This window comes from Pelophylax lessonae (genome assembly GCF_965119305.1).
Source record: "Pelophylax lessonae genome assembly, chromosome: 11".
NCBI lineage: Eukaryota > Metazoa > Chordata > Amphibia > Anura > Ranidae > Pelophylax > Pelophylax lessonae.
Genome location: NC_138778.1, coordinates 115,119,282 through 115,143,779, shown reverse-complemented (window position 1 = coordinate 115,143,779; position 24,498 = coordinate 115,119,282). Strand labels below are relative to the sequence as shown.

The following is a 24,498-nucleotide window of genomic DNA, read 5'->3' as shown; positions in this document are numbered from 1 at the left end:
AAGCGTTTTGCGATGCGGTATCCTTATGAGAATACCCTGCTTAAAAATTGGACGGTCCCACCTGTAGTGGACTCGCCGGTTTCCAAGTTAAATAAAGCCACATTATTTCCGGTTGAGGAGTCCCTGGCCTTTAAGGATCCGACTGGAGGTTGGAGGCTCTGGCCCACCATATGTTTGTCTGGGCCTGGTATGGCTATTAGGCTGCTATTTTCTATTGCCCTGATGTCGCAAGCTCTGACCGAGTGGGTTAAATTTTTACGCCGGCGACTGGAGGGCGAACAGCTCCCCTTGCCTTTGTGGAGCTGGCGGATCAGTTGGTTCAGGGGCTACAGTTTGTCTGGGATGCCTCTTTGGATGCGGCTCCATTGATTTCTAGACTGTCTGCTCAGCTGTGGTCCTTGGGAGTATTATCTGGGTCAAATGCTGTTCTGCAGACTAGACTTCTAAGTTGGCCTTATCTGATCTCCCATTTGTGGGGAATTGCTTGTTTGGAACTTCCTTGGATGACATCATTAAGGGCCTCACAGGTGGGAAGAGTACTCTTCTTCCACAGGCTTCCAAAAGCAAGGAGCCCAGTTGTAGATGGGACCATTCTTCTCGGCTCATAATAGGCTTTTTCGTCCATCAGCGTCTCAAAACAAGGGATCTAAACCCTTCAGGGCATCCACTAGAGGTTCCAAGCGGACCTGGTCTGGCAAGCCAGGAGCGGGCTCTTCCTCTGCAAAAAGGGGCGTCTTTACCCATATCTGGGGTGGGGGGGACATCTTCGCCGGTTTCCGGATCCGTGGACCTCCCTGGTACAGGACAAGTGGGTCCACGAAGTCATTCGGTCCGGTTACAAGATCGAGTTTGTCTTTTTCTCCAGAAAAGTTCTTCCCTTCCAACCTGCGCTTGTGCAAGTCTTGTTCCTTCAAGGGGTGATTGTCCCGGTTCCGACTTTGGAACGTTTTCAGGGGTTTTACTCACACCTGTTCACAGTTCCCAGAAAGATAAGCAAGGTACGTCCAATTCTGGACCTCAAGGCGCTAAACTGCTTTGTGCGGGTACAGAAGTTTAAATTGGAGACCATTCGCATGGTAGTGACGTCTCTCCATCAGGGGGATTATCTCACTTCTATCGACATAAAGGACGCCTACCTTCACATTCCAATATGTGTCGATCATCGACGCTTCCTCCTTCCTCGGCTTGGCCTTGGGCGAGGAGCATTATCAGTTTGTGGCGTTTACCTTTTTGTTCTCGCCTCTGTCTGGACTCTGCTTCAGCCAGAGTGTTTCTTCCTCTGGAGAAACTCCAGAAATTGCAGGAGGCAATCCAGCTTCTGCCGTCCAGCAGACGGTCATCCCTCGGGCTTGCATTCGGGTACTGGGCCTGATGGTGTCTACTTTCGAGGCGGTTCCATTTGCACAGTTCCACACGAGATCTCTGCAAAAAGAGATCCTGGTGAAATGGGACAAGAATCCTTAGTCTCTAAAGTCTAGACAATCTGATCCTGTTTAACCGGGGGACAAGAGGGTCCCTGATATGGTGGCTTTGTTCTCCGGCACTTCGACAGGGAAGATCCTTTCTCCCCCTGTACTAGACGGTTGTCACCACGGATGCTAGCCTGTCCAGGTGGAGTGGCGTCCTCGGCAACAGATTGTGTTCAGGGGGTCTGGACTGTGGAAGAGTCCAGACTGACGATCAATGTACAAAAAACCCTGATCGATCAGACTTTGTCTGGATCATTGGACAATTCGTCTTCAGGGGTGTCCGGTAAGCGTTTAATTGGAAAATGCCACGGCCGTGGTCTATGTCAATCACCAAAGGGGCACAAGAAGTGTCCTGGTGGCTCGGGAAGTAGCCGGTTTTCTAAAGTGGGCAGAACGATTTCTTCCAGCCCTCTCTGCTGTACACATTCTAGGGGTGGAAAATTGGTAAACGGATTGCCGCAGTTGACAGGCGTTGGACCAGGGGGAATGCTTGCTTCATCTGGAGGTGTTTCATTAGTTGTGTCTCCAGTGGGGTACTCCCGAGGTGGACCTGTTGGCCTCTCGCCTCAAAAGGAAGGTACAGAGGTTTGTATCGGGATCCTCTAGCTAATGCCACAGACGCCTTAGTGGCTCCTTGGAGTCTGTGTCATCTGATTTACGCCTCCCCCCCCCCCCCAACCTTCTGCCAAGACTCCTGCGCAGAATCAAGGCAGAAGGGATTATGGTCATTCTAGTGGCTCTGGACTGGCCTCTCCGTTCTTGGTACGCCAATCTGGTATGGCTGGTCGCTGATGCTCTTTGGTGACTTCCTCGCAGGGAATCTGCTGTCCCAAGGGCCAATCTTCCATCCTGCTTTACAGTCGCTGGCTTTAACGGCTTGACCGTTGAAAGCCAGGTGCTGAAGGATAGAGGTTTGTCTGAATTGGTGATTCCTTCGCTGTTAAAGGCTAGAAAATATACTTCTAGGAAGATCTACCATCGTACTTGGAAGATGTACATTGCGTGGTGTAAGTCTATTTGGGTTCATCCTTGCTCTTTTTCGGTGGCTCGGATATTGGCTTCCCTGCAATGGGGGTTTGAGCAGCGCCTGGCCTTGAGTACCATCTATGGCCAGGTCTCGGCCTTAGCTGTTTTCTTTCAGCGCCCATTGGCCACACATTCTTCAGTGCGTACCTTTTTATAGAGGGAATTCGACACTTGGCTCCTCCAGTGCAGTCTCCATTGCCGCCGTGGGACCTCAATTTGGTGCTGTCGGTTCTTCAGAAACCTCCTTTCTAACGTCTTCAGGAGGTTCCCCTGCTTACGTTGTTCCAGAAGGTGGTCTTTTTGGTGGCTATTACTTCTGCGCGCAGGGTGTCAGAGCTGGTAGTGTTGTCTTGTCATTCATCTTACCTGCTGGTTCACAGAGATAAGGTGGTTCTTCGTCGCTGTCCATCATTCGTTCCGAAGGTCGTCTCTGATTTCCATTTGAATGAAGACATTGTGGTGCCTTCTCTATGTCCCAGGCCTTAACATCCTAAGGAGATTGCCTTGCATTCTCTGGATGTGGTTCGGGCAATCAGGGTGTACCTGGCAGCTACTGAGTCTTTTAGGAAGTCACTCATTATTTGTACTTACAGATGGACCTCAAAGGATTGGCTGCTTCTGCTGCGACCATTTCCAGATGGATCACACAGCCAGTGATTCAGGCCTATTTACTTAAGGGTCAGGTTCCTCCTTTCCCTGTTGAGGCGCACTCTACTCGGACGCTTAGTGCCTCTTGAGCCTTCCATCATCAGGCGTCAGTGATGCAGGTTTGCAAAGCAGCCATCTGGTCGCCTGTGCACAGTTTCGCAAAGTTTTATAATGTGGATGTGTTGGCATCGGCGGATGCTTGCTTTGGCTGCAAGGTTTTGCAGGCTAATGTTTAGAGGATCTGGTCCTTTTTGAGGGTGTATTGTTTTGTTCAGGGGAGCTCCAGTTGTTTATGGTTGAGCTCCATGTTACCTGGTTGGCTAGGATTTAGCCTTGGGAATTTTTTCTTGCTGTTCCCACCCCTCATGTTTGACACTGCTTTGGGACATCCCAACCATCAAGAAGATAAGGAGCTGTGTCCGTCAATGAACAAAAGAGAAAATGGGATTTTTGACTTACCGTAAAATCCATTTCTCTGATGTTCATTGATGGACACAGCACCCACTCCCTGGGACTGCCCCATAGGCGTAGTCAAGTTTTTTTTCCTAGGGAGAGAGCACAGGTGCCAAACTAAGTGCAGCATGAAGGGCTTTATTAATAAAAACAGAAGTGATGGTACTCCCAATCATTGGAAACAGCAGGGCATAAAAACATGGTAGGCATAGTAAGAAATCATCCCCATCAATGGAGTGAGAGTTCAGGATGGCGATCATGGCTTCTGGGGACGCTGACGGTGGTTTGCGGCACTTCCTCTGGCCATGGAACGCACGGGTGCCTTCTCCTGACGTCACTTCCTAGAAGTGATGGGATGCTGGAGGGGACCCATTTGTGGAGCATGCGCTCCTTCTTCAGACCTAGACAATGCCATCTTGGATGAGGGAATTTATAAGATTAGGGGGGAGTTGCTGGGTCCTAAAGCCCTGCGGTTCCTCTGAACTGCAGTGATCTAATCATACACCCTAATGATGTACTGGACATATGAGATACAATTGGAATACATATTTATAGAGATATGTATATCTGACAGCTCCAAGCTCCTTTTTGCTTTTATACAGAACTGCATTCCAAGTGAGCTGTGCATGGACTTTGCTTACTATGGACATTCTCTTATGGACACATTTATGGACTTTACATTGCATGTGGAGATGATGTCCTTTTTTGTCTTTTAATTGTCCGCCTGCAGAATGAATGAGTCCCAAAACCCTTCCTTTTGCGCCAGTACCATTGCGTTCTTTTCAAGTTTTTTTTTCCTGCCTAGTCAAGAAGATAAGGAGCTGTGTCTGTCAATAAACATCAGAGAAATGGATTTTACGATAAGTCAAAAATCCCAATTTTTGCTGGCACCTGATGGGATGATAGAAATCAGCAAAGCTTCTCCATTTCATACCTAGAGCAACTGCACCTGAAGTGCATACTATATTTGCCTTCCTGTCTCTGAAAAAAGGCAGTTGTCTGGACTCCCTAAGCAGCTGTTGATTTTGTCTAGGTATTCTTCTGAAAGCTAAGTTTTTTTGTCTTGTAGACTCCTGCACCCAGCAGAACGGCATCATTCTCCGAATCCAGACAAGAGGACATCACTCCAGCTAAAAAGGCCAAGCCAACTCTACCTAGTGGTAATTTAGTCTTCTAATACCTTTTCTGTGTGTTCAAATTCTTATTTTTTTATTTAATTTACAGTAAACATAATCTTTGCATCTGCGGCTAAAGCTATTTTAAATATTTCAATCTATGGCATTGGTGAAGCTGGCACAAACTTTAGTATTGATACTGTGTGCTATTTCTACATGCCACCTCCATGAGAATAACCTATTCTGTCTGGAAAGCTTAGATTAACGCTGGCCATAAACTGATCGAGATTTGGCTTGTTTAGCAGAAGACGGCCAAATTCTGATCAGAGTGTGTGGTTGTCCCCAATTGGCAGAAGTTGATTGTTTGATCTACTTCTGTCAAAGGGACATGTTTGTCGATCAGCAGCTGCAGCCGAGTAGTTGCTACCACTGATCAGTGTATTCTAACAGCAGCCAGTCCCTGTGTCAGAATACAGTATCCCAGGGGGAGGAGATTCCTTCATCCTAGTTGTTTATGGCTGGCGGAAAAAAAAAACTAACCATGTATAGCCATCTTTACTCTTACATTTATGGAGAGAATAGAAGTAAAACCTTTTGTGATTGGTCATATCAGTGTCTAAGTTGTCATACCATGCTGGGTGAGTACAAAAAGTGGCAATGTGTTCTTTTTTTCCCGAAGACCTGTTCTGAGAGAAATATTGAGGCTGTCATTGCTGACTTCCTGAAATGCTAATTGCCTGGTTATCTCTGGTTTGTGTGCTTTGAGTCACTGAATTGGCATTTAGCTTTTGAGTGAAGTAGAACTTACTGATCTGCACGCTTATTCTGGATATGCAAGCTATTGGCTTAGATTAACAGACACATACAGTGCTTTGAAAACGTTTTTATACCCCTTGACATTTTCCACATTTTGTCATGTTACAACCAATATCTGAAAAGTGTGGCGTGCATTTTTTATTTAACCCACTTTACTCTGATACCCCTAAGATTACCCAAACTAAAATCTAGTGGAACGAATTACCTTCAGAAGTCACCTAATTAGTTAATTGAGTCCACCGATGTGTAATTTAATTTCAGTATAAATACAGCTGTTCTGTGAAGCCCTTGTTAGAGAACCTTAGCAAAAAAAAAATCAGCATCATAAAGGCCAAGGAACACACCAGACAGGTCAGGGATAAAGTTGTGGAGAAGTTTAAAGAAGCAGGGTTAGGTTATAAAAAAATATATATACCAAGCTTTGAACATCTCACGAAGCACTGTTCAATCCATCATCTGAAAATGGAAAAAGTATGGCTCAACCGAAAGATATGGCCATCCACCTAAACTGACAGGTTGGGCAAGGACCGCATTAATCAGAGAAGCAGCCAAGAGGCCCATAGTAACTTTGGAGCAGCTGCAGAGATCCACAGCTCTGGTGGGAGAATCAGTCCACTAGTCAACTATTAGTTGTGCACTCCACAAATCTGGCCTTTATGGAAGAGTGGCAAGAAGAAAGCCAAGAGACCAAAATTGAAATTTTTTTACCTAAAAGCAAAACGCTATGTGTGGCGGAAAACTAACACTGCACATCACCCTTAACACACCATCCCCACTGTAAAACATGGTGGTGGCTGCATCATGTTGTGGAGATGCTTTTCTTCAGCTGGGACAGAGAAGCTGGTCAGAGTTATTGGGAAGATGGATGGAGACAAATACAGGGCAATCTTAGAAGATAACATGTTAGAGTCTGCAAAAGACTTGAGACTGGGGAGGAAGTTCACCTTCCAGCCGGAAAAGGACCCTAAACATACATCCAGAGCTACAATGGAATGGTTTATATCAAAGCATATTCATGTATTAGAATGGCCCAGTCCAAAGTCCTGGCCTAAAACCAATTGAGAATCTGTGGCAGGACTTGAAAATTGCTGTTCCATCCAATCTGACAGAGCTTGAGCTATTTTGCAAAAAAGAATGGGCAAAAATGTCCCTCTCCAGATGCACGCCACACTTTTTCAGATAAATATTTTGAAAACCATTTATTTTCCTTCCACTTCACAATTATGTCCCACTTTGTGTTGATCTATTACATAAAATCCCAATAAAATACTTCAGCCCTCACATTTTCCACTCGCCTGCTTGCATTTAGGCGAGTGGAAAATGAGTGAGGGTGAGTGTAGGGCTGCCTCGGGAGCCGTTCTCCCAGCGATCGCCTGGGGGAAGAGAGTAGAGAGTACGTGTAAAGCTGGCCGGATCGTCAGAGCGAGAGGCGGGTTTGTGTGATGGTGAATGCCTGGCAATTCAAATGAAAGCTTTTACAGCGGGGCGATCCCTGCTCTATGATTATTATTAGGGGCGGGGCAGATTAGGGGTTGGGTGGGGCCACTGGTGACAAGTAACCCTTAAGGCCTGGCTAGTAGCTTGGCTAACTTTTGGTTGTAACGTGACAAAAATGTCGAAAATTTCAAGGGGTAGGAATACTTTTTTAAGGCACTGAAACTAACATTTTTGGAAGTAGAGGTCAATAATAATACCTTCCATTTCTCAGAATGTAGGTTTCTTTAAAGCAAAACTCCACCCAAAAGAATAAGTTCTGCTTTTCCGCCTCCTCCAGGCAAGTTTTATAGATACCCACTCCCACTTTCGTTCTGATCGCATGGGTAATCTGAGTGGAAGTTTGCCCCCTATAGCCACAGCCTTCTGGGACAGGTCACAGGTCCCAGAAGACTGTGGGACCATTTACAAAGCTCAGTGGGAAGCCAGCTGTGAAGCCACAAGGAGTCACAGCTGACTTCCCAGACTAAAGAGGCAAGCGCCCGGGGACCTGAAAACCAGTGAAGAACCGGCTCGGGTGAGGATGGCGCTTGATCCTTGGACAGGTAAGTGTCCATTTATTAAAAGTCGGCCGCTACAGTATTTGTAGTGGCTGACTTTAAATTTTTTGTTCCTAGGGTGAAGATCCTCTTTAAATAAAAACCTTGATGAGCTTATAGGACAGCATATAATACATTTTACAGGGCCTTCATTTTGCATCCCTTTTGAAGCTTCAATTTTCAGCGTGCACCCTTACTGTCTCATTTTAACAGATACAGCGGCCATACATGGACCAGCTAAAGGTAGGCTGGCAGCTGAGAGCTGGTTGTTTGCTGTGCTCTGTCTGCACTGTGGTCTTTACAGTCCTAGTGTGTTTTCCGCTGCCTTGTCCCCACCCATCTCCACCTGTATGCAAAATCTAGATTATTTATAATTATATATTTTTGTACGTAATGTATAATTTGATCTTGGAGTCTATTGAGGAACACAAGAAGATAGTAATTCTTAGACAGTTGGATATTATGCAGCTACATACATCCTTAGGTTCTGAATAATACTATTTTCCCATTTCCCACAATGGACAATAAAGAAAGAAGTATTTTAGTGCTGTCCACCAGTAGTTCGGTTATTGTGGGACTGATGTGCTTTGTTGTAATAAGTAAGATTTGATCTTTTTACATTGCTGCCGTTTGTTTGCAATGTGTCTGGATTCTGAATCAAACTACAAATGTTCAGTGCTATGTCCAGGGCCAAATCAAAAATATTTCTGCATATAGTAGTTCTTTAAATGCTTATACTAGCCTGTGTCCAGAGCTTTTTAGTACAACCCCTGGATACCATGGAAATAGTGTAGTCAGGAAAAGCTCTGTTGTATTTTGTGGGTACTTGCCATGGCATTTGTATACGTTGCTATAACTTGAGCCTTTGGTTAAGAGAGTTCCCGTGATGATAATGAAGTCTTACCTTTACCAAACTTTGTGGAAGGAATATTGAACAAAGTGCCACTCTCCTTTCTCCATCATTTTCAAGTCTGCAACAAAAATGGTTATATTTAAATCTCATGTCTGTAGTGGACTGACACAATTTGACTCAAAGCAGCAACTGTTCAATAGTCTCATAAAACCTCCTATGTTAGACTCTTCAAAAGACTCCTAATGAAGTCATGGTGTAAATAATCTGTCCTAAACTGAGGTCTGCTTATTGAACTGAAACTAGACTTTCATTTATCTACAGCTCTTAACCTTGGTTCATATTCCATAACTCCATCGGTAATAGTTATCCTAATAGAAAGTGGCTACGCTATTGTATGGGACGATGCCAGTTAGACACCAAACCGTGCCCATATGGCACTTTTCCACTGCAAGTACCGGCTCGGCTCCACTCGGCCCTGCTTGGTTCGGTTTGGTTTTCCACTGCATGGTACGGTGTTGGAAGGGTTCGGTACGGTTTGGTACGGTTTGCTTTTCCACTAATAGTAAGTGGTGGGATAACAACGATTCTCTGACCAATCAGTGGCTAGTAGTGACAAACAGTCAAGGCTGCATGCAAAGGATTGTGGGATATGGTACCGGTACGGCCCTCTTGGAACCGCAACCGATGTGTTACTGTTTAAGCGAGCCGTACCATTCGGTTCCATGCAGTGGAAAAGCGCCGCCGTACTGTACCGTACCGTACCGAACCGTTCCAACACCGTACCATGCGGTACCATGCAGTGGAAAAGCGCAAAAGCGAGCCGAACCGTTTGGTTCCATGCAGTGGAAAAGCGCCTATATTAGTACAAGGTCCAGGATTCTATTAAAACACCTAGGATCTCCAAAACACGTTGTACACAAGATCCTTGTCAGATGGAAATGTTGATATATTTAGAATAGTTGGCATTAAGGGTATGTCTGCTGAGCATTATAAAATACTCAAGCACACCTATCGACTCACCTTTCAAACCCTTTGATTGGATGTGATTAGGTGGTCTGCAACACCCATTTCATGGACCACAAAATGCTATTGCATTTGGCAATTGCAACGGTTTACCACCAAACTATAAAGGAATGCTGAGAATAATTTATGAAACCAGTGACTATATATCAGATTGAACTTACTCTACAAACAAACTGAACTCCGGACTATTCATGGAACCAAAGACCAGGCAAACCTTGCTTAACCACTTCTGGGCCGGAGGGTTTTACCCCCTTTCACACTAGTGCGACTTGTCCCGCGATTTTGGACCACAAAATCGTTTGACAAGTAGTTTTCCATTATTTTCAATAAGCCACATTCATATCAGTGCGTTTTTGAAGTTGCACCGAGTTCAAAGTAGTTCCTGCACTACTTTGGCACGACTTTAATGCGTTTTGAGGTATATAGCCATTGCTTTCAAAATAGCGGCAAAATCGCGTCGCATAAGTGTAAAAGGGGCCTTAATGACCAGGCCATTTTTTGCAGTTTGGCACTGCGTGACTTTAACTGGTAATTGCACAGTCATGCGATGCTGTTCCCAAATTAATTTGTCCTTTTTTCCCACAAGTAGAGCTTTCTTTTGGTGGTATTTGATCACCTCTGCGGTTTTTATTCTTTGCGGTATGAACAAATAAGAAAATTTTGAGAAAAAATTAAATTTTCTACTTTTATAAGAAAATATCCAATACATTTTGTCATAGATTTAGGCCAATATGTATTTAGCTACATGTCTTTGATAAAAAAAAAAAAATCTCTAAGTGTATATTTATTGGTTTGCGCAAATGTTTTATAGCATCTACAAACTATGGTGTACATACTGGAATTTACACAGCTTTTACTTTCTCATTTCTTAAAGTGCTAAAATGGCAGGGCACTACAACCCCCCCCCCCCCCCTCAAATTACCCCTTTTTGGAAAGCAGACACCCCAAGGAATTTCCTGAGAGGCATGTTGACCTCATTAAGTAATAAATTATTTTATCACAGGTGTTTGAAAAAGGACAAAAAAAAAAAAAAAGTCTTTCAATAATTGACGGACACAGCTCCTGATCTTCTTAACCATTGGGTTATACTGCCCCCTACAGGAGTATAAGCCGAGAGCGGGCTTCTCCAGACCCGCGGACAAGGCTCCTTCAGCATTCGTAGGGGGTAGGGGGGGGGGGGGGGGAGTCTTCGCTAGTTTCCGGACCCATAGATTTCCCTGATACAAGACAAGTGAGTCCAGGGAGTTATTCAGTCCGGCTACAATATTGAGTTTGGCTCTAGTCCCCCGGCAAGGTTCTTCCAACTTGCGCGTCCCCGGACTACTTACAGGGTCTGTTTGGGGCCGTACAAGACCTGTTACTTCAAGGCATGATTGTCCTGGTTCCGACTTTGGAACGCTACTTGGCGGCTACTATATGTATGTGTAAAGAAATAACTGTATAGTTGACCTGCCCCAGTGCCAATCACTGTGCCTTGTGGTCCTTAGATTGTTGTCCTAAAGTGGAAAAAGCACAGGCAGAGACTGAGTATGTAATACATCACATTCTGGTCTCTAGTGGTGGGGTTTGAGAGTGTAAAGCAACAGAGCTCAACATGTGGCCCTCGGAGCCACCTGATGCGTCCCTCAAACCAGGGAAGTGTACTTCTTTTTATATCCCGTGGGTTTAATGCGCTTTTTGAAAGCACACCAAAACTCCTGAAGTCAATGACAAAGTGCAGCTCACCTGCAGGAAAGCTGCAGGTGAACGGCGCTGCACCCTTAGTATGGGTAAAGCAGCCTTATAGGACAGCACAGGGCAGTAAGGGCCGGTTTACATTTGCAGTTTGGGGGGGGGGACTCCATAGATGTGTTTTTTCACCACACTCTTCCAACCACTGGTTTAGCGTCATCCACCCCATTCTTTAGGGGGCCAATGCGGCCCCCTGTCACATCCTGTTTTACACTTGGACAGGGGGGTGGCATATACAGAAACCAATCCTCTCCCCTTTCTTCCTGGAACTGCCAAAAGCCATCTTCTCCTCCTCTCCCTCCTGCCAGCGGCATTCACCATCTGCAGGAGGAAAATGTTTAAATTTGCTATTCAAAATCAAAAACATTCTGAATTTGGAACAATTCCATTTTATTGTGGCCACAACCGGTTACCAAATCACTTAAAGCGGAACTTCATCTAAAGAGAGCTTCCTTTAAAGTGTAACCCCACTTTTATGGGAAAAAAATAGCAAGTAAAAAAAAAAAAAAATGTAGCATATGCAATTGTGACACAAGTCATATTGTAATTGAATGTTGATAAAAATGTAATTTCCTTTCCAATCTGCAGCTCTGTAATTGTCTGTGAAATGCAATGTAATATGGCTACCTGGAGGTGTTCAGAACACCCCCCAGATATGTCATTTCTTGCTTGTGTGATTGGCTCACTGATTTTCTGCACTAAGATACAAGTCAGATTTCAGGCATCCCCTGTAATAAAAAAAGTCATTTTTGGTAAGATACTCCCAATAGGAAATTACATCTAAAGGGATGCAGACCCAGCAGTTTCCCCATCAGAGCCCTGCAGGTGCAGCAGCTGATTAAATTACGAAACCACTCCCATTAGACTCACTTCTGAACATGGGCACAGACAAACACAGGGATTTTTTCAGAATAACAAAAGGTAGGAAGCTACAACAAAGTTTGTCAAATCCTTGTAATGTACATAGATCACCCAGAGGGGAATGTTTTTTTTCTTTTTCTCTCAACAAAAGTGGAGTTACACTTTTAAATGCATTGGCAATTGAAGCTTTCCAAAGTGTCCCAATTCCTTCTGGTGAGTAGGAAGTCTACAGTTATACAACTATAATAACCTGATGGCTTTCCCTATGAACTAAACCACAATGGCTCCTTAGCTGGTAAAATATATTGAAATACACCTCTTCAGAGATGATTTATACATGCCTTTAAATCATGGGTGTCCAACCTTTTGGCTTCTCTGGGCCACATTGATTGTAGAGAAATTTTCTCGGGCCGCATATAAAATATATACTATAGTTAAGGTATATAAGTAATAAAACGCTGCAGCGCCCTTCCTGTGCTGCCGCAAGGAATTAAGCACACAGTCAGTGTGTGAAACGCGTCTACCTTGTCACGATTGTCATATTTGGATGTCCAGTCAATAAATCTGGATTTTGACTCAACCTGGAGTGCTGCCAATTCCTTTTCCTTTATCAAGTTTTCACGGAGGCGAGCCGGGGCATGCACCGGTGTGAGTCATCAGGCAATCACACCACCTTGAGCAGTGAGTTCTTGTCTTTTCAATAACACAACTAGTGGATGATCCTCTCCAAGGCTGCCTCTGTGGCCATGCCCCCGACTCGATTTCCTTCCTCCCCAGCAAAAAATTGTCAGGGGGCAGTGGGCCGCATTGCCTGCGGTTCTGGGCCGCAGGTTGGACATGCCTGCTTTAAATCATTTGATTACTTTTTACTGATACTGGTACTTGACAGGCTCTCTCAGAATTCCTTTCCCTGGATTATTGTTTTTTATCTTGTTATTGGTTGCAATTGGACCATGTATGGAAGCATCTGAAGAGGTTGCTGTATGATATAGAAATGATATTTGTATAATGAAAGGTTTTTTTTTTCCTTTTTTAGTTGTAGTTACAGAATACCCAGTCTAAAAGGACAAACAATGCAAATTAACTCCATAGGCTACAAGCTACTCTTCCTTTTTCCTTGGGCTTTGTTGAAGTCCTTGAGATGTAGTGTTAGAGTATAGCTAAATTAATATTAGCATACTACCTTGAGTCTTGAGTTGGGCAGAGTTTAGAGAATGACAGCTTCTATTTATGGCTTCTCACAAAGTTTATTTTTTTGCTTTGTGCAGTTTCTCTTTAAAAAACAACCATGTCTGCAATATGGCTGTGTGGTTGTAGTAAATACATTTTTGTCTTATTATTGGCAGTGGCACACCACGTTTAAACCCAGCGTTATATCACCTTTTTTAATTTTTTTTTTCCACATAACTAAATAAGCGTTTTTCTGTGTTTTCCAACTGCAGCACACTAATAATGTGACATCTGCTTGATGGCAGAGGATGGATGTTCCATAAACATCCTGAAGGCTTAACTGTATACCATAGCAAGTCCATAGGTTGTTAAAGATGCACTTAATGTATTGTTTGACATGTGTACCATATAATTTTTTTTTTTTTTTTTTAAGTATATAATCTGAGGTTTGCCTCCTTTTTTTTTTTTTTTTTTTTTTTTTTTTTTTTCCAGCTTTTTTTTAAATCCATTTTCCCCAGTGGAAAGCTGGTCATACATAGCCACGTTATACTCAAATACTAGTTAAAATGCGTTCACTGAGTTGAACTCCACTGTTAATGGCCTGTTACTATGTGTGATTTAGATAGAATGGACCCTGCCTTGCCTCTCTCATTTTTTTGACAAATGTTCTAAATGCAGCTTTTTAGCTGCTTGCCAAATAACCTGTAGACTGGTTAACTATTAATGCTTCAGAACAAAGGATATATTAATTTGCCACTTAACTGAAGAAGTTTGAAATGAATACTTTTTCTGTTATGTGGCAATGCATGATAGTTGAGAAACAGTGAGGAAAATTGATTGTCCATCTGAAATTCTGTAGATACATACCTTTTTGTTGTGTTAGGTGCCCATGTTCTTTGGCTCTCTGTGTGCTTGTGTATTGTCCTTGCCACCTCTCTGCTTATATTCATTCCTATGTCTGTTACCCCTCATTGTGCCATTTACCGCTCTTCTCTCACTGATCTTTGGTTTATCTATTGCAGCAAAGGCCACTACATTATTTAGCCGTCACACCAAATCTATTGTATGGGGAATGCAGACCCGGGCTGTGCAAGGCATGCTGGATTTTGACTATGTCTGTTCACGATCCGAACCTTCGGTGGCTGCTATGGTTTACCCTTTCACGTAAGTTCAACCTCATAAAGATGCATGTATAGTAATTGTGCATCTTTGATCTTTAAATGCTTAACCTCGAAATGGAAATCAGCCTAAACGTTCATTTTAGTTTTTGATAGAGTGAAGAAGGGTTAACCAGATTTTCCCACGTCTCTGTCCTGTTATGGGAATTTTCCCTTACTTCTTGTTTTAGTCACTAAGACAGGAAGACGGCTTCTAACAAGGATACAGATTCCAGTAGGAGCATGGTTTTTGCATGCCACAAAAGGATTGAAAACCAGGGAAGTATTAGGCCTTAAGCACACGGATGTTGTGTGGTTTGTCACCATCAAATTCCAACCTTTTTTGGGTGCCTGGGAGGCATAGATGCAGCATCCAGCCCTGCTCCCTGCAGCCTGCCAAACTCTGATAGAGGGACATATACAATGGCTGGACACTGTGCTGGGTGGTTCTGGCATTTAATGCTATATGCATTCAGGGAATTCTGATTGCATATGGCCTCAGATAAGAGCACTGCTGAGGGAAAGATGACTGCAGATAAAACAGGTACAACTTATGTAGAAGGATTTGTTTAACCACTTAAGCCCCGGAAGATTTTACCCCCTTCCTGACCAGGGCCTATTTTGCGATTTGGCACTGCGTGACTTTAACGGACAATTGCGCGGTCGTGCGACGCTGTACCTAAACAAAATTTACGTCCTTTTTTCCCACAAACAGAGCTGTCTTTTGGTGGTATTTGATCACCTGTGCGATTTTATTTAAAAAAAAAAAAAAAAAGAGCGTCAATTTTGCAAAAATAAAAATGTTCACATTTTTTTATATGAAATTCCCAAAAAAAAAAAAAAAGTAAAAATCAAAATTTTTTAACATTTTAGGCCAATTTGTTTTATGCTACATATTTTTGTTAAAAAAAATTGCAAAAAGCGTATTTTGATTGGTTTGCGCAAAAGTTATTGCGTTTACTAACTAAGAGAAAGATTTTTGTCATTTTTGTTGTTGTTTTTTTTTTTTTTTTAACGCGTAATGGCGGCGATCTGCGTTTTTTTTTTTTTTTTTGCGGGACGACATTGCGGCGGGCAGATCGGACCCTTGAATGACATTTTTGACACTTTTGGGGTTACCAGAGACATTACTACAGTAATAAGTGCTATAAATATGCACTGTTACTGTAAAAATGACACTGGCAGTGAAGGGGTTAACTTTTTTTGAGAGGGAGGGGTTAAGTGTGTCCCTAGGGGCGTGTTTCTAACTGTGATTGGCTGTGGCTTGAGCTGTAAGAACAGTGATCAACGGTCCTACATAGTAGAACCGTATGATCACTATTCTTACACAGGGGAGAATGACAGGCGGCTTTGTTTACATTAGCCGCCTGCCTTTTTTTTTCAAACAAAACTCTTGTAAATTATATTTCTCTTACCTCCTCCGACAGTCGCCGCCTCTCCATATTCGTCACTATGGGGTAATTGACCTTTGCTCCGTAGGAGTAGCTAGGCAACAGAATATGTCAATATTAAAGCTTTTAACATATCCCACCCCCAGGGGGTGGTCCCCTCAGTCAATACCCTCCTGCTTCCTGTATCCATACCTCAGTTTCATTGTCTAGCTTTCAGGAGTTAGCAGGCTGTTTCTGTGCTGGGGCTTTTTGTCTCAGCCTTTATCTTCTTTTTGATTTTGAGTGTTTTTATCTCTATCTTTACTTGGCTGTTTGTTTCTTCAGCTTTAGTTAGTTCTTCTGATGAAGAGGATCGTGCGGGCTGGGTCTCGGGCTGGCCCCCCTGGTCGCAGGTTGTGGGTCAGTGGCTTCCCAGCCTGCCATCGAGCGTTCAGTCAGGTTTTTTTCCTGGCATGTGTCAACGACCCATCCCTGTTCGCTGCAGGGATGCTGCGGTGAGGTGGCTACCTCACTGGACGCCATGCGGTTTCGCACCGCAGTTCTGCTGCGACTCTCCCTGTCCTCTGTGCAGCGGCTTGATCGCTTGGGCGGGCTCCCCACGCCATTCAGAAGGTAAGTGTATGTGTGTGGGGACCAGTCTGTTTAGTGGGTGTCAGTCTGGGACTGTGTAACCCTGCTTCTGTACACACTATTGGGCTCCTTGTCTGTTTTTGCTGCTTCTGTGGGCTGCAAGGAGGGGGGCCATCCTGCACTGTTTCTGTGTTTCAGACTGTGTGCCTTTTTTTGCTGTGTGACAGGCTGTATGCTGCGGGGCATGTTGTGACCCTGTTTGTGCATACATGCGGCGGCCGCTGCTGCGGTCCGCCATTATTTTATTATACTGCAGGCGTGTGATGGTGTTTACTGTATGCGGGGAGCGGCGTTTTTGGCGCCAAGCACCGCCATTTTGGCGGCGATCACTCCTGCCTCATGTTAGCACTGCAGGATCTCTGCCTTTACTTCCTCCCCTGGTGGCCATTTTTTTGTAGCCTTCCATAGGCTTTATAGGAGCGGCTGTTATTGTATCACTTTCTTTTCCCTGGGCACACCGATCGATACAGAGGCAGCAGTGATGTCTCCAGGTTTTACCTTCTCTTATTCCTGTATTCATTGCCTGAAGTTTGTGCTTTTCCCTGTGGGGGTCGGCTTGTGCTGGTGTGTGTGTGTGTGTGTGTGTGTGTGCGGTGGGCTGCGCTCGCCGCGCTTTTAAAGGGGCAGTTACCCTTTTTTTCTCCTGCAAACTTTTGGGGGCATGGATTCTCAGGAAAGCAAATTTCCTCCCACTTTAATGGGAGGCCAAGGGGCTGCTGCTGTTCCCCCTGAGGGGGGCGATTTGGCTACCATTGTGGCTAACCTGGCTGCTCAGGTACAGATGCTTGTGGCTGCTCAATCCACAAAACGGCCCAGAGTTTCAATCTCCTCTGATTCAGAGGGCGATGGTGATGGGGCTGCTATGGCTGGGGTCCCGTTCGTCCCTGGACTTTGCAGGGTCGGAAGGGGAGGCAGAGGTTGAAGGGGTTGATGATCCCCTCCCTGGCTCGTCTGAAGAGCTTGCAATCATGGATGAATTGGTTGCTTCTATCAAACAAACGCTGCATTTGCAGGATGAACCGTGTCCTCCTGCCGTCCTGGCTTCTTATGGGACGCAGCGGTGACGCAAAACATTGCAGGTTTTCCCTTGCACTGAGGATTTTCAGCGCGCTGTTAGTGAACAATGGCGCAATCTAAAAAAGCCTTTTGCTGTGCCAAGTAGGTTCAAGCTGCGTTATCCTTTCACGCCCGCCACTGATGAACGCTGGTGTGTGCCACCTCCGGTGGATCACGCGGTGGCGGTTTTGAATAAATCCACTGCGATTCCGGCAGAGGATACCCCGGTGTTCCGGGACCCCACGGACAGGAGACTGTAGTCTCTTGCCCGCCATACTTACTCGGTTACCGGTTCCATGCTAAAAGCTATTTTTGCTTCCCTTATGGCAGCCCAGGCTGTCGCGGATTGGACGCAGGTGCTCAGGCGCGTCCTGGTGGCTGATTCTGCCCCTCCGACAACGTTGGCTATGGTGGATCAAATTCATCAGGGTGTCATGTATTTGTGTGATGCGGAATTAGATGTAATTCCTTTGGCTGCACGTGTGCACAGCGTGGCGGTGTTGACACGCCGCTTGATTTGGCTGAAATGTTGGTCTGTGGACCAAGCTTCTCGCAAAACTTTATCTAATCTGCCTTATACGGGATCTCGCCTTTTTGGCGACTCCCTGGATACGCTGATTAAGGGGATCTCTGGAGGTAAGAGCATGCTCTTGCCCCAGTCTCACAAGGCTAAGGGTGCTCAAGGTAAGAAGCATGCTTCGTTTAGGCCCTCTCATGGGTCTTTTCGTGCCTTTCGGTCGCACTATAAGGGCAAGCCCTTCAAAGGTCAGGGCCCCCAAAAGAAGCCGTGGACAGGTAAGCAGAAGTCCGGCCAGTCCGGGTCCGCTGCCCATAACAATGCGGCCTGAAGGGGCGTCCTCACCCAGTTCTGGGGTGGGGGGACGTTTGCTCGGTTTTTCTCAACCCTGGCTGGCCCGCATTCGGGACAGGTGGGTTCAGGAGATCGTTCGGTCCGGGTACAAGATCGAGTTCCTATCTCGGCCGGCGAACAGGTTTTTTTCCCTCAAATCTTCAACTGTCTCCGGAGCGTTTGCGGGATCTGCACCTGGCGGTGCGAGACCTGCGGGCTCAGGGAGTGGTGGTTCCGGTACCTCATCGGGACAGATTTCGGGGGTTTTATTCAAATCTGTTCACTGTGCCCAGGAAGGAGGGCAAGGTACGTCCGATTCTGGACTTAAAAGCTCTAAACCGCTTTGTGCGAGTTCGCAAGTTCCGCATGGAATCCCTGCGCTCGGTGGTGGCTGCTCTAGTTCTGGGAGAATTCATGGCATCCATCGACTTGAAGGATGCGTACCTTCACATCCCCATTTTCGAGGGTCACCAGAGGTACCTTCGATTCGCCATTGCGGAGGATCATTACCAATTCGTGGCGTTACCCTTCGGTCTCGCTTCGGCTCCGCGGGTGTTCACCAAGGTGCTTGCACCGGTTCTGGCCTTATTGAGAGCCCAGGGTATCTCAATCCTGGGGTATCTGGACGACATTCTGGTTCGGTCTGCAACCAGTCAGGGTCTGGTGAGGGACCTGTCCGTCACGATGCAGACTCTGCAGGAGTTTGGTTGGACGATAAACGTCCCAAAATCGACGCTGTGCCCATCGGTTCGTCTTCCCTACCTGGGAATGATCCTGGACTCTGTTCAGGCGAAGGTCTTCCTACCGGAAGACAAGCTCAGGACACTTCAGGACGAAGTCAGGTCCCTTCGGGACGTTCCGTGCTCATCCCTCCGGACGGGCATGAGGTGTTTAGGTTTGGTCTCGGCCTTCGAGGCGATTCCCTTTGCCCAGTTTCACACGAGGGGTCTCCAGGCGGAGATCCTGTCCAGGTGGGACGGGCGACCACAATCTCTGGATCTTCAGATCTCGTTGAGTCCTCGCACCAGAAGGAATCTTCTGTGGTGGCTGCAGTCCCCGGCGGTGTCGGGGGGCAAGTCTTTTCGTCCGCCTTCATGGACGGTGATCACCACGGATGCCAGCCTGTCGGGCTGGGGTGGTGTTCTGGGCGTTCTGTCCGCCCAGGGTACTTGGTCGGAGGGGGAGTCCTCCCTTCCGATCAACATTCTGGAACATGCTTCAGGGCAGTCCGGTTCGGGTGCAGACGGACAATGCCACAGCGGTGGCTTACATCAACCACCAAGGGGGCACCAGGAGTGCCCGAGCGGCTCGGGAAGTAGCCGACATTCTGTCTTGGGCCGAGACGCATGTCCCGGCAATCACGGCGGTTCATATTCCGGGGGTGGAGAACTGGCAAGCGGATTATCTGAGTCGCCAGGCTCTGGACCAGGGGGAATGGTCGCTCCACCCGGATGTCTTCCAGATGTTGTGCGCGAAGTGGGGTCTCCCAGATGTGGACCTGTTCGCGTCTCTTCTGAACAACAAGGTGGGAAGGTTCGTGGCAAGGACGCGCGATCCTCGGGCAGACGCGTCAGACGCGTTAGTGGCTCCGTGGCATCAGTATCGACTGATGTATGCATTCCCACCAATTCAGTTGCTATCCCGGTTCCTTCGCAGGTTGTCCTCGGAACCGCTCACGGTGATTCTGGTGGCGCCAGACTGGCCCCGCCGGTCTTGGTACACAGACCTCGTGAATCTGGCGGTTGACGCTCCATGGCGTCTGCCTCTTCGAGAAGATCTTCTGTCTCAAGGACCGATATTCCATCCTGCTTTACAGTCGCTGGCTTTGACGGCCTGGCTGTTGAAACCGAGGTCCTGAAGGATAGGGGTCTCTCCCCGGAGGTCATTCATACTTTGATCAACGCTAGGAAGGCCTCTTCGGGGAAGATTTACTACCGTACTTGGAAGGCCTATTTCGCCTGGTGTGAGTCCAGGGGGTATTCCCCCCGCTCATACTCGGTGTCTAGGGTGTTGTCTTTCCTTCAGACGGGTGTGGACCAGCGTTTGGCATTGGCCACGATTAAGGGTCAGATTTCTGCGCTGGCCGTTCTTTTTCAACGCCCTGTGGCGTCTAATTCTTTGGTCAGCACCTTTGTTCAAGGGGTGCGACACCTGGTCCCTCCTCGGAGGGAGCCTTTGCCTCCGTGGGACTTGAACCTTGTTCTGTCCGTGTTACAACATGCTCCCTTTGAAAAGATCAGGGAGATCTCATTGCTTCTGTTGTCTAAGAAGGTCGCTTTTTTAGTGGCGATCACTTCGGCTCGCAGAGTGTCGGAGCTGGCAGCCTTGTCCTGCAGGTCTCCGTATCTGGTGCTTCACTTGGATAAGGTGGTCTTGCGACCTAATCCTTCTTTTCTTCCGAAAAGGATCTCGGAATTTCACCTCAATGAGGATATTGTCTTGCCTTCACTTTGCGCGACGCCTAAGCATCCGAAGGAGGTGGCCTTACATTCCTTGGATGTTGTTCGGGCGATCAGGGTTTACCTGTCAGCGACTAAATCTTTTCGCAAGACGGATTCTCTCTTTGTCCTTCCTGAGGGACCTCGGAAGGGCTTGGCGGCGTCGGCTTCTACCATCGCCAAATAGATCAGACAGACTATTGAGCAGGCATATGCTTTGAAGGGAAAGGTTCCCCCTATGCCTGTGAAGGCGCACTCTACCAGATCTCTGAGTACGTCTTGGGCCTGTCATCATCGGGCTTCTGTGGCCCAGGTGTGTAAGGCGGCGACTTGGTCGTCCATTCACACCTTCTCAAAGTTCTACAAGGTGGATGTTCAGGCATCGGCAGATGCTTCCTTTGGCCGCAAGGTTCTTAGTGCGGCAGTACCTTAGGGTCCCTTGTTTTTTTTTTTTTTGGGGCCCTTGGCTGTTTGGGATGTTTTTATCCCTAGGTTATTTGTTCTTCCTGGGTTGTTGCTCCTGTTGAGCAAAGTTTTTTTCATGCTGCCCAGCTGGTTTCCTTCCTTTGGTAAGGTTCCTTTTCTCTACTGTGGGTCCTGCGTTGCCTTAGGCGCGGCTGCTTTTCCCACCCCTCATGTATACACTGCTTTGGGACGTCCTCATAGTGACGAATATGGAGAGGCGGCGACTGTCGGAGGACGTAAGAGAAAACGGAATTTTTGTAAAATCTTACCTGTAAAATTCCTTTCTCTGAGTCCTCCGACAGTCGCCGCCCCCGCCCCTCTTTTGGGATTTGTTTATGTACTCTACTGCTATTCTACTGAAACTGAGGTATGGATACAGGAAGCAGGAGGGTATTGACTGAGGGGACCACCCCCTGGGGGTGGGATATGTTAAAAGCTTTAATATTGACATATTCTGTTGCCTAGCTACTCCTACGGAGAAAAGGTCAATTACCCCATTGTGACCAATATGGAGAGGCGGCGACTGTCGGAGGACTCAGAGAAAGGAATTTTACAGGTAAGATTTTACAAAAATTCAGTTTTTCCAGGTTAAATTATAGTTGGATTATATCTTTTTATCTCTATGTAGCAGACACATTATAAAGCTGTGGCTTCAAAACAGGGAGTGGGCTTTGTCTGTGTTGCTGCAATGAATGGTCAGGGAGAGTGAATATATTTATTAGAATAGCCTTTCATGGGGGTTAGTGAGCGGTCTTTTTTATTGGTATAGAGCATTTATTTGCATCACTTTTTTTCATCTGTATAACTGAACTTTGTGCATTTTTTTTTTTACCAGTGGGGATCATAAGCAGAAGTTTTACTGGGGTCACAAGGAAATCTTGATACCGGTTTTCAAGAATATGGCGGATGCTATGAGGAAACACCCAGAAGTGGATGTGCTCATCAACTTTGCCTCTCTGAGATCGGCATATGACAGCACTGTGGAGACCATGAATTATCCTCAGGTTACTGGCAGTCTTGCTTGTTTGCTCTTGGCTAGTCATATAATGGTTTACTCCTCATCTTCTTGGAGTTTGTAGACCTATAACAAGCTTGCAGTTGATTGAGATGAAATGGGAAACTTAAAAAAGGAACATTTTGTAATCTGATATTCTTGAGGGACTTTTTGTATTGTAGATTTATATTGACAGCTATCCTTTAAAATTTGATTTTTTATTTGGTCTTTAGATCCGAACCATTGCAATCATTGCAGAAGGAATTCCAGAAGCTTTAACCAGAAAGCTCATCAAAACTGCTGATGAGAAAGGAGTCACTATTATTGGGCCTGCAACAGTAAGTATTGCTTTGTCTGTATATAGGTAGGTGTGAGGTCTAAGGCAGCCCATAGGTGATTTAATTTTCTTTCCTTCTACCACAGGGCTGTGGGGATCCTTTTGTGGCCAGCAGAACACAATTGTACTGCTGATGGCTATAGCCACTGGCAGTAATCGGGTGTTAAAAAAAAATACTGATAGTACCCAAGTCGATCGATGGATCAACTTGGTTACAATCAGCCTACCCATATATGAATTGACTATTGGCCGGTCTCTGCTGAACCAGCCAAATTTCAAACTTTTGAACTTTAGCTTTGTACCAATCGAGAAAACTCAATCCCCCACTTCCAAAATTCTCTACATTTTTATGTTGACGACAACATGTAGACCAGGGGTATTGAATTACAATTCTCGGAGGTCCGGCCATTAAAATTTTTATCCAGCAGAGGTCCGAGTCTCATGTTTGTGCTATGACTCGGTTTCATCACATTACGGCCCCTCCCCATTGAATTACAGTTACCCCTTTTACATCAGTGTCATCAGTCTTTCCCTTTACATCACAGCCCCACCTTTACACTACAGCACCCCTTTTACATTGCAAAACCACCCCTTTCTCTATCGCTCATTGACAGACGTAGTCCTCGGTGATACAGCACCTTCGGGTTATGTTGCCTCCGCAGGAGTAGGACTAGACAGGAAATTAAAATGCTCTGGCCACACCTTAGGGGCAGTCCCAGAGGGTATATCCTCTCTCTCTCTGCCTCAGCAAATCCGTTTTTTCTGTCTAGTCAGGAGTAAGGACCTAGATACCTTGCTGGGATCTTCGGTCCTGGCAGGATTTTTTTCTTAGAAAAGATTTTTTAAACCGCTTTTTTTCTCCAGTGTTCCTGTGAGATCTTCAAGCAAGAAAGCTGAACTGGGCGACGGGCGGGATGTTGAGATCCAGTGGTCACCCCAGTTCAGCCTACGAGCGCGTGCAGGCCATAGCTCCGCGCTGGGTCGGCCGCGACATAGTCCCACTGGACGGGGACTGACCCTGCGAGTTAAACGTCTCGCTGAAACGCCAAGGACCATGAGTCACGGCGTCCGTATTCGTCGACAGCCCTCCAACTTCGGTGGAGAGGGGTACTGTCAGGAGTTGGCGCCCACTTGGTTCCGGTATGGTGAGTAGTATGTTCCCCTTTTCCCCCTGTCGGGTCTTGTGGTGAACGCGGGCCCCTCTCTGTAATGGTAAGGATGGGTTCCCCTCTATCCTATAACAGGTCACAGATCCCCCTAATTGAGTGTGATTTTTGTGTACAAAGCCAGCAGGCTTGGTTTGGGAGCTGACAATCTAATTACAAAGTATGTTTAAATGATTGTAATATGTGGCAGCACTGGAAGCTTACTGTGTTACTAGAAGTATCCTACCTGTCAGAAATCACAGGACAGGGATGCGGCTTGCCAGGTCATTCCTCCAGCTGAAGCAGATCTCCCGACGGCCATGCGGTTCCGCCAGGGTTCGGTACCGCCGGTCAAGCTGATCTCCATGAGAGAAAGGTTTTGCGATGCCTAGTTACTGCAGGACGCCGCTATGCTGTACAAACCGCCGTAGATCGTACGAGGCCGCCATTTCGGCGTAGCCTCGTGTCTGCAGCATGGGGGCGGCCATGTTTGAGGTGACTCAAACACCTCGTGGAGCTAGGGGAGGCGCCGGAAGGCGTGCAGAGGGGCGGAGCCGCCTCCTTTCTTCCTGGGCAGCCAGCCAAAAGACTTCCTGTTTGTGAACACAGCGCTGTAAACTGTTGCAGTGAACTCTGAGCATCAAGTGGTGAGCCTGGGGGTCTACCTCTCTCTCTCTCTCTCTCTCTCTCTCTCTCTCTCTCTCTCGCTCGATAGGGATCCCTAGCAGGTAACACTGAGGGGCTTTTGTGGCGCTGGGGGTCTGGAAAAAAAAAAAAGTTTTTTATTTAAGTTTGGATTGAAGTTTCCGGGTAGTTACTGGAATAATCATGGACCCT

General features: G+C 46.3%; 1 protein-coding gene across 1 annotated transcript in view; it reads left to right on the top strand.

Moving 5' to 3' along the window:
• Positions 1-24,498, top strand: part of ACLY (ATP citrate lyase) — a 139,662-nt gene that overhangs the window by 83,255 nt on the left and 31,909 nt on the right. Inside the window, exons 13-17 of the mRNA XM_082271448.1 lie at positions 4,666-4,756; positions 7,774-7,803; positions 14,221-14,362; positions 22,021-22,189; positions 22,413-22,517. Of these exons, the coding sequence (XP_082127574.1) occupies positions 4,666-4,756; positions 7,774-7,803; positions 14,221-14,362; positions 22,021-22,189; positions 22,413-22,517 (537 nt within the window). The remainder of the gene's footprint in view (positions 1-4,665; positions 4,757-7,773; positions 7,804-14,220; positions 14,363-22,020; positions 22,190-22,412; positions 22,518-24,498) is intronic.